Raw genomic sequence first — 16,854 nt, forward strand, 5'->3', positions numbered from 1 at the left:
CAGGGGGCCCGCCCTATGGCCAACACATGCCCCCCCCCCCCCCCCAGCCATGGGCCTAGAGCCAGGCTGGCTCAGAGCTGGCAGGGCCATTCCCCTGGTAGGGTGCAGCAGGCAATACCCCCCCCCCCAAGGCAGCCGCTCTCCGGGCCCCTGCACGGGGGCTATGGGGCACAAACCGGCCCTCACTAAACAGGACAGGACAGCACAGCCTTTTCTCCATTTTTATTGTAAACTTTGTCCCCACCACCCCAGTGGCACCTTGGTCTAGGCCTGGGGGCAAACAGCCCCACAGCTCCAGGGCCCCCCTGCCATTGCGCTTCCAGCCACCCCACGCCCTGTGCAGCCCATGGGGGAGAGGCAGTCCCAGCGGGCAGCAGGTGCTGAAGGCAGCTCAGGGAGCCCTACCCCCCCCCCCCCAGCTCTGAGGACAAACAGGCCAGTGCTCAGCCCCCATGCCCCCCCCCCTTTGGCAGACAGGAGCCTTGTGGGTGGAGGGGCAGGCCCAGCATGCACTGCTCCCCCTTGGGGCGCTGGCCCAGCCGTTTACACCTGACACCCACCCCCACTGCTGCACCAGCCCGACCCCCGACCCCTCAGCAAATGCCAATAAATAACAGCCCCACGCTACGCCCGCCCGCTACCGCCAGCCTACAGCCCCTGGGCCGGGGGCTGCCCTGCCCTCAGCCCCCAGGGGAGGAAGGGGGCCCCCGGAAGCAGGGTCCTCGGCCCGCGCCGTGTCCAGCGTCACATGGCTCTGCCGCAGGAGGAGGTGGGTCTCTCGCCGTCACTGCGCCCCGGGGGCAGCGGCTGCTTTCAAAAGCGGAGCTCCCGCAGCTTCTGCCGCAGATAGTGCTTGGCCTCCTCCACGCCGCTCACCTTCTCCAGCTCCATGTAGGGCAGCTGCACACAGGACAGGAGGGTCACTTAGCACCAGCGCCAGCCTGGGGCAGCGTCCTCGGGCAGGGGCCTCGTCCCCGCTGGCACAAGGGCCTGGCTGGCGCAGGAGGGTAGGGATAGAACATGGGTCTTGGGCACAAGCGGAGCCCAGCTCCCCACCCCACCCCCGGGAAGCGGCTCCAGACCCCCCTCAGGCTGCTCTTCTCCCCCCAAAAGCATAGGTCAGGTGTTGGGGTTTGTGGGGGTTGCTGCTGGCCTGTGCAATACAGGTCAGACTAAGGTGCGCTAATGGCCCCTCCATGGAGCTACGCATTCACCTAGAGGCTGGCTGCAGGTGCCCACCGCTGGCCTGGCCTGGTCCCCTCCCCACTTCCTTCCCTGACCGTAACTGGCTCCTGGAGAACTTGGCTACACGAATCGCTTCAAAATGCAGGTAACTCCTGCGCCAGAGCAGAATCCAGGGGCAGCAGAGATGGGCCCCCCCTCCACACTGCACCTGCCTGGCCTGATTCTCCCCCTGCCCCCAAGGCCATAGGGGGCACAGCGGCCACACCTGTCCCTCGCTGGATCCACAGACACAAGGTCACTGCGCCTCCATCTGCCTACAAGCTCTGTCACTCAGCGTCATGGCTGTGCCGCAGGACCTCACCCTGGGGCGAGGCTGGCAGCTTCCAGACCAATGGGCCGGGGCAGGCAGCCTCACGGCCATTAGCTAAACGAGGATTGCAGAATGGCTCTCCCAAACTGCTGTCCCATCCCGCTGCCAGGTCCACGGCGGAGGGTTTGGTAAAGGGCTGGGCTGAGCTCCGTGACAGGCCAGTCCTCAGGACACTGAAGTTACCGAGCCAGCCGCTGAGAGGGCCGCAGTAGTTGAGGGAAAGGGCGTAAGTGCGAGGTGCCAGACGCGTACAGCGAGCTGGCTACTTGCTAATCTCTGGGAAGAGACAGCCTGGCACTTACAGGCTAGTGAGCCTCACGTCATTTCATAGCTGAAAGTATAGCAAAGAACAGAACGATCAGACATGCAGATGAACGCGATATGCTGGAGCTGAGTCAACGCAGCTTTTGTAAAGGGAAATCATGCCTCACCACTCTACTAGAATTCTTGAGGGGGTCAAACAAACATGTGAACAAGGGGGATCCAGTGGATATAACGTACTTGGACTATCTGAAAGCCTTTGACAAGGTCCCTCGCCAAAGGCTCTTAAGCAAAGTAAGCTGCCATGGGATAAGAGGGAAGGTCCTCTCATGGATTGGTAACTGGGTAAAAGACAGGAAACAAAGAGTAGGAATAAACGGTCAGTTTCAGAATGGAGAGAGGTAAATAGTGGTGTCCCCCAGGAGTCTGTACTGGGCCCAGTCCTAGTCAACATATTCATAAATGATCTGGAAAAAGGGGTAAACAGTGAGGTGGCAAAGTTTGCAGATGATACAAAATTACTCAAGATAATTCAGTCCAAAGCAGACTGCGAAGAGCTAAAAAAGGATCTCACAAAACTGGGTGACTGGGCAGCAAAATGGCAGATGAAATTCAGTGTTGATAAATGTAAAGTAATGCACATTGGAAAAGATGATCCCAACTATACCTATAAAATGATGGGGTCTAAATTAGCTGTTACCACTCCAGAAAGAGATCTTGGAGTCACTGTGGACAGTACTCTGAAAACATCCACTCAATGTGCAGCAGTCAAAAAAGCGAACAGAATGCTGGGAATCATTAGGAAAGGGACAGATAAAGACAGGAAGTATCACATTGCCTCTACATAAATCCATTATACACCCACATCTCGAATACAGTGGGCAGGTCTGCTCACCCCCATCTCAAAAATAAGGTATTAGAAGTAGAAAAGGAACATAGAAGGGCAACAAAAATGATTAGGGATTTGGAAAAGCTTCCATATGAGGAGAGACTAATAAGACTGGGACTTTTCAGCTTGGAAAGGAGACGACTAAGGGGGGATATGATAGAGGTCTATAAAATCATGACTGGTGGAGAAAGTAAATAAGGAAGTGTTATTTACTCCTTCTCAGAAGACAAGAACCAGGGATCATCCAATGAAATTAATAAGCAGCAGGTTTAAAACAAACACAAGGAAGTATTTCTTCACCCAACGCACAGTCAACCTGTGGAACTCATTGCCAGGGGATACTGCGAAGGCCAAAAGTATAACTGGGTTAAAAAAAGAATTAGATAAGTTGTGTGCAGATAGGTCCATCAATGGCGATTAGCCAGGATGGGCAGAAATGCAACCCCATGTTCTGGGTGTCCCTAAACATCTGACTGCCGGAAGCTGGGACTGGACGACGGGCCAGATCACTTGATAATTATCTTGTTCTGTTCATTCCCTCTGAAGCACCTGGCCCTGGCCCCATCGGAAGATGGGATACTGGGCTAGATGGACCCTTGGTTTGACCAGTATGACATGCTGCGTGCAGCTTGGTTTCGCCCAAGTTTCACTGTGGCTCACGGAGGTGAAGGGTTTGGTTTAAGTGAAAATCAGATGCCACCTTGGAGAGGAATGTAAGGGGGGGTGGGGTGGATCAGCCTCACCTTACCCCCAGGGACAACACTGTAAGGAGGAGGGAATTTGCCACATTGGCTTAAACCTTGCTAACTCTCCTGGCTGGAGCAATAGCCATGAGCTGGAGAGCACATGGACCAGGGGATACGGCCTCTAAGAACTACAGGCCAGGGAGGTTCCTGACTGAGGAGACAGACCTTGGAGAAACTTCCAAACAGTGGACCGAGAGAACATGGCATCTGAACAAGCGCATATTTGGCTGCTGAGGCAGCAGCTGCCTGAACCCAACAGGCTGTTCTCTGGCCTCCGGCTCCTGTTCTCTAGACTCGGGAACAAAAGATGACAGAGGCTGGCTGTAAAGCGGATGGACGACTCTCTTCCCCTCGAAGCTGCAGCCTGGGCTGGGGATTATAGAATCTCAGGGTCTGAAGGGACCTCAGGAGGTATCTAGTCCCACCGCCTGCTCAAAGCAGGACCAATTCCCAACTAAATCATCCCAGCCAGGGCTTTGTCCAGCCGGGCCTTAAAAACCTCTAAGGAGATTCCACCACCTCCCTCCCTAGCTCCTTCGGGGCTCTTGGATGTACTGTTGGATTTCTGTTGGGCTCAAGGAGCCTCTGGCCACTGCCCGCTAGCCCGGTTCATTTAATCTTGGTCTTACGGATTCCCTTTTGTTCAGCAGCTCGTATATGTTCTGAGTGTCTCTTCCTGTTTGTTTCACTAGGATCCATGCCACCTGCGGGGATTTCACTTTCTTTGCTTCTGACCTGAGAGCCTATTTGACCATCTGCCTCGTATTTCAATCTTTTTCTGAAATGTAGTGTCACTGTCATAGAATCATAGAATATCAGGGTTGGAAGGGACCTCAGGAGGTCATCTAGTCCCACCCCCTGCTCAAAGCAGGACCTAATCCCAACTAAATCATCCCAGCCAGGGCTTTGTCAAGCCTGACCTTAAAAACCTCTAAGGAAGGAGATTCAACCACCTCCCTAGGGAACCCATTCCAGTGCTTCACCACCCTCCTAGTGAAAAAGTGTTTCCTAATATCCAACCTAAACCTCCCCCACTGCAACTTGAGACCATTACTCCTTGTTCTGTCATCTGCCACCACTGAGAACAGTCTAGATCCATCCTCTTTGGAACCCCCTTTCAGGTAGTTGAAAGCAGCTATCAAATCCCCCCTCATTCTTCTCTTCTGGAGACTAAACAATCCCAGTTCCCTCTGCCTCTCCTCATAAGTCATGTGCTCCAGCCCCCTCATCATTTTTGTTGCCCTCCGCTGGACTCTTTCCAATTTTTCCACATCGTTTTTGTAGTGTGGGGCTCAAAACTGGATGAGGCCTCACCAATGTCGAATAGAGGGGAATGATCACGTCCCTCAATCAGCTGGCAATGCCCCTACTTATACAGCCCCCAATGCCGTTAGCCTTCTTGGCAACAAGGACACACTGTCGACTCATAAGAACATAAGAGCGGCCGTACTGGGTCAGACCAAAGGTCCATCCAGCCCAGTATCCTGTCTACCGCCAGTGGCCAATGCCAGGTGCCCCAGAGGGAGTGAACCTAACAGGTAATGATCAAGTGATCTCTCTCCTGACGTCCATCTCCACCCTCTGACAAACAGAGGCTACGGACACCGTTCCTTACCCATCCTAACTAATAGCCATTAATGGACTTAACCTCCATGAATTTATCCAGTTCTCTTTTAAACCCTGTTATAGTCCTAGTCTTCACAACCTCCTCAGGCAAGGAGTTCCACAGGTTGACTGTGCGCTGTGTGAAGAACTTCCTTTTATTTGTTTTAAACCTGCCGCCCATTAATTTCATTTGGTGGCCCTTAGTTCTTATATTATGGGAACAAGTAAATAACTTTTCCTTATTTACTTTCTCCACATCAGTCATGATTTTATAGACCTCTATCATATCCCCCCTTAGTCTCCTCTTTTCCAAGCTGAAAAGTCCTAGCCTCTTTAATCTCTCCTCATATGGGACCCGTTCCAAACCCCTAATCATTTTAGTTGCCCTTCGCTGAAGCTTTTCTAATGCCAGTATATCTTTTTTGAGATGAGGAGACCACATCTGTACGCAGTATTCGAGATGTGGGTGTATCATGGATTTATATATGGGCAATAAGATATTCTCCGTCTTATTCTCTATCCCCTTTTTAATGATTCCTAACATCCTGTTTGCTTTTTTGACTGCTGCTGCACACTGCGTGGACGTCTTCAGAGAACTATCCACGATGATTCCAAGATCTCTTTCCTGAATAGTTGGAGCTAAATTAGCCCCCAATCACACTGTATGTATAGTTGGGGTTATTTTTCCCAACGTGCATTACTTTACATTTATCCACATTAAATTTCATTGCCATTTTGTTGCCCAATCACTTAGTTTTGTGAGCTCTTTTTGAAGTGCTTCACAGTCTGCTTTGGTCTTAACTATCTTGAGTAGTTTAGTATCATCTGCAAACCTTACTGTTTACCCTTTTTTCCAGATCATTTATGAATAAGTTGAATAGGATTGGTCCTAGGACTGACCCTTGGGGAACACCACTAGTTACCCCTCTCCATTCTGAGAATTTACCATTTATTCCTACCCTTTGTTCTCTGTCTTTTAACCAGTTCTTAGTCCATGAAAGGACCTTCCCTTTTATCCCATGACAGCTTAATTTACATAAGAGCCTTTGATGAGGGACCTTGTCAAAGGCTTTCTGGAAATCTAAGTACACTATGTCCACTGGATCCCCCTTGTCCACATGTTTGTTGACCCCTTCAAAGAACTCTAATAGATTAGTAAGACACGATTTCCCTTTACAGAAACCATGTTGACTTTTGCCCAACAATTTATGTTCTTCTAGGTGTCTGACTATTTTATTCTTTACGACTGTTTCAACTAATTTGCCCGGTACTAACATTAGATTTACCGGTCTGTAATTGCCGGGATCACCTCTAGCGCCCTTTTCAAATACTGGCGTTACATTAGCTATCTTCCAGTCATTGGGAACAGAAGCTAATTTAAAGGACAGGTTACAAACCATAGTTAATAGTTCCGCAACTTCACATTTGAGTTCTTTCAGAACTCTTGGGTGAATGCCATCTGGTCCTGGTGACTCATACCCAGCTTCTCGTCACTGTGACCCCTAGGTCCTTTTCTGCAGAACTGCTGCCTAGCCACTCGGTCCCTAGTCTGTAGCAGTGCATGGGATTCTTCCGTCCTAAGTGTAGGACTCTGCACTTGTTCTTGTTGAACCTCATCAGGTTTCTTTTGGCCTGATTTCTCTAAGTCCCTCTGTATCCTATCCCTAACCTCCAGGGTATCTACCCCTCCTCCCAGCTTAGTGTCAGCTGCAAACTTGCTGAGAGTGCAGTCCACGCCATCCTCCAGATCATTAATGAAGATATTGAACAAAAACGGCCCCAGGACTAACCCCCGGGGCACTCCGCTTGATATCAGCTGCCAACTAGACATGGCGCCATTGATCACTACCCATTGAGCCTGACGATCTAGCCAGCTTTCTATCCACCTTATAGTTCATTCATCCAGCCCATACTTCTTTAACTTGCTGGCAAGAATACTGTGGGAGACCGTATCAAAAGCTTTGCTGAAGTCAAGGAATAACACGTCCTCTGGTTTCCCCTCATCCACAGAGCCAGTTATCTCCTCACAGAAGGCAATTAGGTTAGTCAGGCATGACTTGCCCTTGGTGAATCCATGCTGACTGTTCCTGATCACTTTCCTCTCCTCTAAATGTTTCACAATTGATTCCTTGAGGACCTGCTCCATGATTTTTCCAGGGACTGCACTCGGTCCTGCTCTGTGCATCTGCTGTGTTCAGCCAGTCAGCGCCCAGGCTTTCAGGGCAAGACATGGAGACTTGGGGGGGTGGGGGGGGACGGACAGTTTGCTCTTGAACCTGTGGCTGCAAATCTGGCCAGCTGGGGAGACAGACTGGTGGCTGTGTGGACAGATGCAGTAGGGCTGGGAGCCAACAGAAGCCAGGACAATAAGGGGCTATGTGTACTACCAAGGCTACATCCTGCCAGATGGATCCTATGAGCTGGGGTGTCAGGGAAACAGGAGGAATGGCATAAAAGAGAACTTCAAATCAGAGGATGAGGGAAAAGCCTGGAGGGACCCTGGTCTGGCACCTGCTCTGGGGCAGACGAGATGACATCTGCTCTTCTTGTCGGTGGCAAAGCAGGTCCATCGTAGCCGGGCCCCATGTGCGGAACACAGAGAAGAGTCCTTCAGAGCCCACACCGCCCCATGGGAGCTGTCCTGGCTGCGAGGTGAGCCAGCAAAGCGTGGCTTGTTCCTGGGAGGGGATGGGCCCTGGGAGCTACCCTGTGCAGAGAGAACCATGTCCTAGCTGCTCACTTGCAGACTGGGGTGAGCAGGACCAGCCCTGCCTGTTGCTACAACACCATGCGGAAGCGGGTCTCAGGATCTCACTGCTGAGATGACATGGAATTCCAGCATATGGATAGAGTAGGGGACCCTTTCGGGGACCCTATGCCTGGAGTTCGTAGCTGGTTTAGAGGCCCTCCCCTATCTGCGGTGAGAGGGGTGCAGAAGGGTAACCCTTTGCACCGTCTGAGGACTGTGAGCCAGGCTAAGGGCCATACGTGAAGGAGGCTGCTGAGCAGAGATGGGGCCCACCTATCGAGGAAGGGTATCTTTGGGTACAGACTGGCTAGCCTAGTTAGGCTTTAACTCAGGTTGGATGTGAGCAGGAGACAAAAGCCCAGAGGTACGGCAAAAACATGGAGACCTGGGAGATGGGTCAGAATCTGGGGGGAGCATGGGCCGTTATAGGAGGGACAAGGGAGAGACAAGAGGGAACATAGTGGGGAAATCAAATCAGTATCTTAGATGTCCGTATACTAGTGTGAAAAGTAAGGGGGAATAAGCAGGAAGAACTCAAAATGCTAGTGAATAAACAGAACTATGCATCATAGCTGCCATCACGGAGACTTGGTGAGATAACACGCATGACTGGAATATTGGTATAGAAAGGTACAGCTTGCTTAGGAAGGACAGGCAGGGGAAAAGGAGGAGGTGCTGCCTTCTATATAAAAAATGTACACACTTGGACAGAGGTTGAGATGGAAATAGGAGACAGACTTGTTGAAAGTCTCTGGGTAAGGATAAAGGGGGTAAAAACCAAGGGTGAGGTCATGGTAGGGGTCTACTACAGACCACCTGTCATAAACATACAGCTAAGGGTAGCATAAAATCCCTCCTTTACCTGTAAAGGGTTAAGAAGTTCAAGTAACCTGGTTGGCACCTGCCCAAAAGAACCAATGAGGGGAGAAGATATTTTCAAATCTGTGGGGGAAAGTTTTCGTTTTGTGCTGTCTTTGTGTTCTCTCTGGGTCAGCGAGGAACCAGGGCAGGGAAAATACATCTCCCAAAGCCAGACCTGAACTAAAGGCCTCTAAGATTACAAATTGTAGGTAATAGGAAGGAAATGCGTTAGATTATCTTTTGTTTTAGCTTATGAATTGTCCCTGTGCTAACAGGGAGGTTTATCCCTGTTTTTTGTAACTTTAAAGTTTTGCCTAGAGGGGAAATCCTCTGTGTTTGGAATCTTTTTGTTACCCTGTAAAGTTATCTTCCATCCTGATTTTACAGCAGTGATTCTTTTATCTTTTTATAAATAAACTTCTTTTAAGAACCTGATTGTTTTTCAGTGTCCTAAAGACCCATGAGTTTGATCTGTGCTCACGTTGTAACCAATTGATTGGTATATTATTCTCAAGCCTCCCAGGAAAGGGGGTGAAAGGGCTTGGGGGGATATTTTGGGGAAGGCAGGGCTCCAAGTTTGGGCTCCTCCCTAAATGTTTGTGTAAATCACTTGGTGGTGGCAGCAGTATTCATCCAAGGACAAGGAAGAATTTGTGCCTTGGGGAAGTTTTTAACCTAAGCTGGTAGAAATAAGCTTAGGGGTCTTTCATGCGGGGCCCCACATCTGTACCCCAGAGTTCAGAGTGTGTGTGTGTGTGGGGGGGGAGAATCCTGACACCACCTAACCAGGAAGAAGAGGTGGATGAGGCTTTTTTTAAACAACTAACAAAATAATCTAAAGCACAGGATGTGGTGGTGATGGGGGACTTCAACTACCCAGACATCTGTTGGGAAAACAACACAGCAGGGCACAGATTATCCAACAAGTTCTTGGAATGTATGGGAGACAATTTTGTATTTCAGAAGGTGGAGAAAACTACTTGGGGAGAGGCTGTTCTAGACTTGATTTTAACAAATAGGGAGGAACTGGTTGAGAATTTGAAGGTGGAAGGCAGCTTGGATGAAAGTGATCACAAAATGGTAGAGTTCATGATTCTAAGGAATGGTAGGAGGGAGAACAGCACAATAAAGACAATGGATTTCAAGAAGGCAGAGTTTAGCAAACTCAGGAAGTTGGTAGGTAAGATCCCATGGGAAGCAAGTCTAGGGGGAAAAACAACTGAAGACAGTTAGCAGTTTTTCAAAGAGACATTATTAAGGGCACAAGAGCAAACTATCCCACTGCATAGGACAGATAGGAAGTCTGGCAAGAGACCACCCTGGCTTAACCAGGAGATCGTCAATGATCTGAACCTCAAACAGGAGTCCCACAAAAAGTGGAAACTCGGTCAAATTACAAAGGATGAATATAAACAAATAACACAAATCTGTAGGGACAAAATTAGAAAGGCCAAGGCACAAAATGAGCTCAAACTAGCTAGAGACATAAAGGGTAACAAGAAAACATTCTACAAATACATTAGAAGCAAGAGGAAGACCAAAGACAGGGTAGGCCCATTACTCAGTGAGTGGGGGAACAATAACAGAAAATGTGGGAAATGGTAGAGGTGCTAAATGACTTTTTTGTTTGTTTTCACCAAAAAGGTTAGTAGCAATCAGATGTCTAACATAGTGAACACCAGTGAAAATGAGGTAGGATCTGAGGCTAAAATAGGTTAGATCACTTCAAGTCACCAGAGCCTGGTGAAATGCATCCTAGAATACTCAAGGAGCTGACTGAGGAGATATCTGAGCCATTAGCAATGATCTTTGAAAAGTCATGGAAGACAGGAGAGAGTCCAGAGGACTGGAAAAGGGCAAATATAGTGCCCACCTATAAAAAGGGAAATAAGGACAATCCAGGTAATTACAGACCAGTCAGCTTACCTTCTGTACCTGGAAAGATAATGGAGCAAATAATTAAGCAATCAGTTTGCAAACACCTAGAAGATAATAATGTGATAAGTAACAGTAACACGGGTTTGTCATGAACAAATCATGTCAAACCAACTTAATAGCTTTCTGTGACAGGGTAACAAGTCTTGGGGGGGCAGGGGGTGGTAGTCGTGGTACATCTTAACTTTAGTAAAGCTTCTGACACTGTGTTGCATGACTGTCTCATAAACAAACTAGGGAAATACAACCTAAATGGAGCTACTATAAGGTGGGTGCAGAACTGGCTGGAAAACCGTTCCCAAAGAGTAGTTATCAAGGGTTCACGGTCATGCCGGAAAAGGGCATAACGAGTGGAGTCCTGCAGGGATCAGTTCTGGGGCCGGTTCTGTTCAATGCCTTCATCAATGAGTTAGATAATGGCATAGAGAGGACACTTATAAAGTTTGTGGACGATACCAAGCTGGGAGGGGTTGCAAGTGCTTTGGAGGATAGGATTAAAATTCAAAATGATCTGGACAAACTGGAGAAATGGTCTGAAATAAATAGGATGAAATTCAATAAGGACAAATGCGAAGTGCTCCCCTTAGGAAGGAACCATCAGTTGCACACGTACAAAATGGGAAATGACGGCCTAGGAAAGAGTACTGCGGAAAGGGATCTGGGGATCATAGTGGATCACAAGCTAAATATGAGTCAATAGCGGAACACTTGCAAAAAAAAAAAACCGACCATCATTCTGGGATGTATTAGCAGGAGTATTGTGTCCAGTTCTGGGCCTGACATTTCAGGAAATTGGAGAAAGTCCAGTGAAGGGTAACAAAAATGATGAAAGGTCTAGAAAACATGACCTACGAGGGAAGATTGAAAAAACTGGGTCTGTTTGGTCTGGAGCAGAGAAGACTGAGAGGGGACATGAGAACAGTTTTCAAGTACATAAAAGATTGTTACAAGGAGGAGGGAGGTAAATTGTTCTTGTTAACCTCTGAGGCTACAACAAGAAGCAATGGGCTTAAATTGCAGCAAGGGAGGTTTAGGTTGGACATTAGGAAAAAGTTCTTAACTGTCAGGGTGGTTAGACACTGGAATAAATTTCCCAGGGAGGCTGTGGAGTCCCTGTCATTGGAGGCTTTTAAGAGCAGGTTGGACAAACCCCGGTCAGGGATGGTCTAGTTATTACGTAGACCTGCCTTGAGTGCAGGGGATTGCACCAGGTGACCTCTCGAGTCCTACCTTTCTAGGATTCCCTGATGTTTAGTGGGCTGGGAAATAGACCCCAGACAGCCTCGGAGCGGGCGGAGGTGAACTCTGGCGAGTGGTGTCACGTGTATGCGTGATACCGTGTAACCTAACAGCCCAAGCCAGGTTCTTGTCGCAGTTGCAGAGTTTCCCTTGGGGTGAAGACCAGGGATGGCCTGACACCTCTCGAGGAAGGTGTAACTCTGCCCACGGGCAATCCAGACAGCCCCTATGAATTCTGTGCACAGGGAGGAGAGAGGCAACTTGTTGTAATTCACTCTCAGTCGCAAGGAGCAAAAGGCTGAGGGCAGGGTAGAGCGTGTCTCAGAGGTGTGCGCCAGCCCGGCCAGGCATTCTGACACACTGCAAACAGCTAGAGCCTTGTAAGGGAACAGTCCAGTCGTGCTGTGAAGCAGGGGCAGCCTCTGGGCCGGACAAACTGCTGTGTGAAAACACACATGGGGAAGGTTGACAGCCGCACGACAACCCTGAGCATCTAGAGGGCGTGAGGGAGGCTCGTGCTGCCTTCTGAATTGGAGCTGATGGACTAGTTCAGCCACCTCCCCCTTTTCTTCTGGGATAAGTGGTGAGAACAGAAGTCCCTCCTTTTGAACTCCTGAGATGGGCCTTCTACAGCTCCTGTGGGAGACAGGGTGTGACGGAGCAGGGAGCAGGGCGGGTTTGACCTGGGAATGGAGCCTGGGAGTTACATTGAGATACCTGAGCTGTAACCTGAGACAGGAAGGGGGGGGGGGGGGGACCGACACCTTCTGCCCGGGAGACTGAACAAAGGAGAGGAGGAGCAGAGTGGAGTGGAGAGAGCTGCTGGAGGGTTTTGGGAGTTTGTAGTTTTTGGGCTGGGAGGTGCAACACAGGGAACCCCAAGCTGGGGTCTAAGCTCCCTGCGCTCCCCAAGAGGACTTGATTGAGGGGTCCTGGTTGTATCTACGAGCTCTGTTGTAGACTGTGTTCCTGTTATCCAAAAACCTTCCGCTTTACTGGTTGGCTGAGAGTCCCGGTGAATTGCAGGAAGCCAGGGGTACAGGGCCCTGAGTCCCCCACACTCCGCGACAACTGGTGGTAGCAGTGGGATATACTGCACCCCGTGGGCGGTGCTTCTTGCAGTAAGTGACTGGGGAGCAGTAAAACGAAGGGGGATCAACGGGGACCAGGTGGGCTGAAGAATCAGAGAGAGACGGTTTCAGGGGACGATTAACCCCTGGGAGTGTGTGACCAGTGAAAAGGACTGTTGCAGTGACAGGGTCCCCCGGGGGATCACAGCGAGCGGGCCCAGGGCAGAGGAGTCTGCAGCTCGACCCTGGCAGAGAGGTGGTGACCTGAAGAAGGGCTGGCACACTAGGGGTCCCCCTGGAACGGTGGAAAGCGGAGAGCACAGGCAGGCGAGTGGCCAGCAGGAGGATGTATGCTAAACGCCTTAAGAGCGACCTGGTGGAGCTGTGCAGGCAGAGGGGGCTGCGCATTGGGAGGTCCACCAAAGAACAGCTAATTGCCCAGCTGGAGGAGAAGGATCGCTTGGATGAACCGAGCCCTGTCCCTGAGGGAAGCCGCCTGGCGGATGCAGCGTGGGCCCCGGGGCCTGACCTGGCTGGGAGGGGGCAGACTGCTGCCGAGGACATCCGGAGACCCTGCCTACCTATACCTAGGGGAGGGGTTGGGGGAAGCCCAGCGAATACCGAGGGCACCCTGACCCCGGCAGCCAGCAGGGGATCGTCCCGGCAGAGCTCCCCGTCCCGGGAGCGGATGCGACTGGAATGCGACAGGGAGCTGAGACTGAAAGAGCTCGAGTTAAGGCAGCAAGAACTGAAGCAGGAGCCGGAAGAACGGGAAAAGCAGCGTCAGCATGAGGAGAACCAGCGTCAGCATGAGCGGGAAGAGAAGGAGAACCAATGTCAGCATGACATTGCAGCTCTCCGCTTTCCACCGTTCCAGGGGGACCCCTAGTGTGCCAGCCCTGCTTCAGGTCACCACCTCTCTGCCAGGGTCGAGCTGCAGACTCCTCTGCCCTGGGCCCGCTCGCTGTGATCCCCCGGGGGACCCTGTCACTGCAGGGTTCCGCAGGGGTCTGTTTTGGGACCGGCTCTGTTCAATATCTTCATCAACGACTTAGATATTGGCATAGAAAGTACGCTTATTAAGTTTGCGGATGATACCAAACTGGGAGGGATTGCAACTACTTTGGAGGACAGGGTCATAATTCAAAATGATCTGGACAAATTGGAGAAATGGGCTGAGGTAAACAGGATGAAGTTTAACAAAGACAAATGCAAAGTGCTCCACTTAGGAAGGAAAAATCAATTTCACACATACAGAATGGGAAAAGACTGTCTAGGAAGGAGTACGACAGAAAGGGATCTAGGGGTTATAGTGGACCACAAGCTAAATATGAGTCAACAGTGTGATGCTGTTGCAAAAAAAGCAAACATGATTCTGGGATGCATTAACAGGTGTGTTGTGAGCAAGACACAAAAAGTCATTCTTCCGCTCTACTCTGCTCTGGTTAGGCCTCAGCTGGAGTATTGTGTCCAGTTCTGGGCGCCGCATTTTAAAAAAGATGTGGAGAAATTGGAAAGGGTCCAAAGAAGAGCAACAAGAATGATTAAAGGTCTTGAGAACATGACCTATGAAGGAAGGCTGAAAGAACTGGGTTTGTTTAGTTTGGAAAAGAGAAGACTGAGAGGGGACATGATAGCAGTTTTCAGGTATCTAAAAGGGTGTCATAAGGAGGAGGGAGAGAACTTGTTCACCTTAGCCTCATAGACTCATAGACTTTAAGGTCAGAAGGGACCATTATGATCATCTGGTCTGACCCCCTGCATGCTGCAGGCCATAAAACCGTCCCTACCCCTTCCCTGGACTCTGCTGTTGAAGTCCCCAATCCTGTTTTAGGTGACTTCAATCGGCAGAAACCCTCCTGCTAGTGATCCCTGCCCCATGCTGCGGAGGAAGGCGAAAAACCTCCAGAGGCTCAGCCAATCTGCCCTGGAGGAAAATTCCTTCCCGACCCCAAATATGGCGATCAGTAAGACCCCGAGCATATAGGCAAGAGTCTCCAGCCTGACCCCTGTCAGCCATTATACAATTTACCTACCATTTCTTGGTTTTCCTTGACTACTATGTTTTACCATTAAACCATTCCCTCCATAAATTTATCTAACTTAATCTTAAAACCAGACAGGTCCGTCGCCCCCACCGTTTCCCTCGGAAGGCCGTTCCAATATTTCACCCCTCTGACGGTCAGAAACCTTCGTCTAATTTCAAGCCTGAACCTCCCCACGGCCAGTTTATATCCATTCGTTCTCGTATCCACATTAGTACTAAGCTGGAATAATTCTTCTCCCTCCCTCGTATTAATCCCTCTAATATATTTAAAGATAGCAATCATATCCCCCTCAGCCTTCGCTTTGTCAGACTAAACAACCCAAGCTCCTCTAGTCTCTTTTCATACGACAGGTTTTCCATTCCTCTGATCATCCTAGTGGCCCTTCTCTGCACCCGTTCCAGTTTGAGTTCATCTTTTTTAAACATGGGAGACCAGAACTGCACACAGTACTCCAAATGAGGTCTCACCAGCGCCTTGTACAACGGAAGCAGGACCTCCTTATCCCTACTAGATATACCTCGCCTAATGCATCCCAAGACAGCATTGGCTTTTTTCACCGCCACGTCGCATTGTCGACTCATAGTCATCCTGCGGTCTACCAGGACCCCTAGGTCCTTCTCCTCTTCCGTTACTTCTAACCAATGCGTCCCCATCTTGTAACTAAAATTTTTATTAGTTATCCCCAAATGCATCACCTTACACTTTTTACTATTAAATTTCATCCTATTCCTGATACTCCAATTCACAAGCTCATTCAAGTCTCCCTGCAGGATATCCCTATCCTCCTCCTCTAAGGATAGAACCAGAAACAATGGGTTTAAACTGCAGCAAGGGAGGTCTAGGCTGGACATTAGGAAAAAGTTCCTAACTGTCAGGGTGGTTAAACACTGGAATAAATTGCCTAGGGAGGTTGTGGAATCTCCGTCTCTGGAGATATTTAAGAGTAGGTTAGATAAATGTCTATCAGGGATGGTCTAGACAGTATTTGGTCCTGCCATGCGGGCAGGGGACTGGACTCGATGACCTCTCGAGGTCCCTTCCAGTCCTATAATCTATGAAATCTATGAATCTATGAGCTGGAACTGGCCAGGCTGAGGAGCAGTGGGGCCCCGGCTGCGGTGAGCAAGGGGGGACCCAAGACTCCAAAGAGCTTTGATAAGTGCTTCCTGGCCCAGCGTAAGGAGGGGGAGGACATGGATACCTTCCTGACGGCCTTTGAGAATACCTGCGAGCTGCTCCAGGTTGACCCTGCAGAGAGGCTCCAGTTTCTTATTCCCTCACTGGACTCCACAGCCAGGGAGGTGTACAGCCGACTGAAAGGGGCGGAGACAGGGGACTACGAACTGTTCAAAAAGGCCCTGCTCCGCGAGTTTGGGCTGACCCCTGAGATGTACCGGAAAAGGTTCCGAAGTCAGCGTAAAATCCGTGAGGTCACATACCTACAACTAGCCAACCGGGCACAGGGGTATGCCCACAAGTGGACAGCTGGGGCCCAAACTAAAGAAGACCTGCTTGACCTATTTGTACTGGAGCACGTGTATGAGCAGTGCCCATCCGACCTGAGGCGATGGTTGATGGACCAAAAGCCAGAGAACCCGCAGCATGCAGGCTGGCTGGCCGACGAGTTTGTGAACAGTCGGGCAGGGGATAACCGGGAGGAGTCCCAAAGGAACAGGTCCGCCACAACGCAGAGAGAGAGTCACCATGGGACCTCCCAGCGAGGAACTATGGAGAACCCCCACCAAAGGGGAACATACAGCGTCAGGTCCGTCTGACCCGCTCGAGGGGACCCATGGGACATGGGCTGCTATCACTGTGGCCAGAGAGGCCACATATGGGCCCAGTGCCCCAGGCTCAGGGACAGACTGAGCAGACCGAACCCACAGAGGGTTGACT

General features: G+C 50.2%; 1 protein-coding gene across 1 annotated transcript in view; it reads right to left on the reverse strand.

Moving 5' to 3' along the window:
- Positions 1–207: 207 nt before the first annotated feature.
- Positions 208–16,854, reverse strand: part of FASTK (Fas activated serine/threonine kinase) — a 43,544-nt gene continuing 26,897 nt past the window's right edge. The window contains exon 9 of the mRNA XM_034759860.1: positions 208–900. Within this exon, the coding sequence (XP_034615751.1) occupies positions 814–900 (87 nt within the window). The 3' untranslated portion in view covers positions 208–813. The remainder of the gene's footprint in view (positions 901–16,854) is intronic.

The sequence above is a fragment of the Trachemys scripta genome, chromosome 2 (assembly GCF_013100865.1).
Source record: "Trachemys scripta elegans isolate TJP31775 chromosome 2, CAS_Tse_1.0, whole genome shotgun sequence".
NCBI classification, from domain to species: Eukaryota; Metazoa; Chordata; order Testudines; family Emydidae; genus Trachemys; species Trachemys scripta.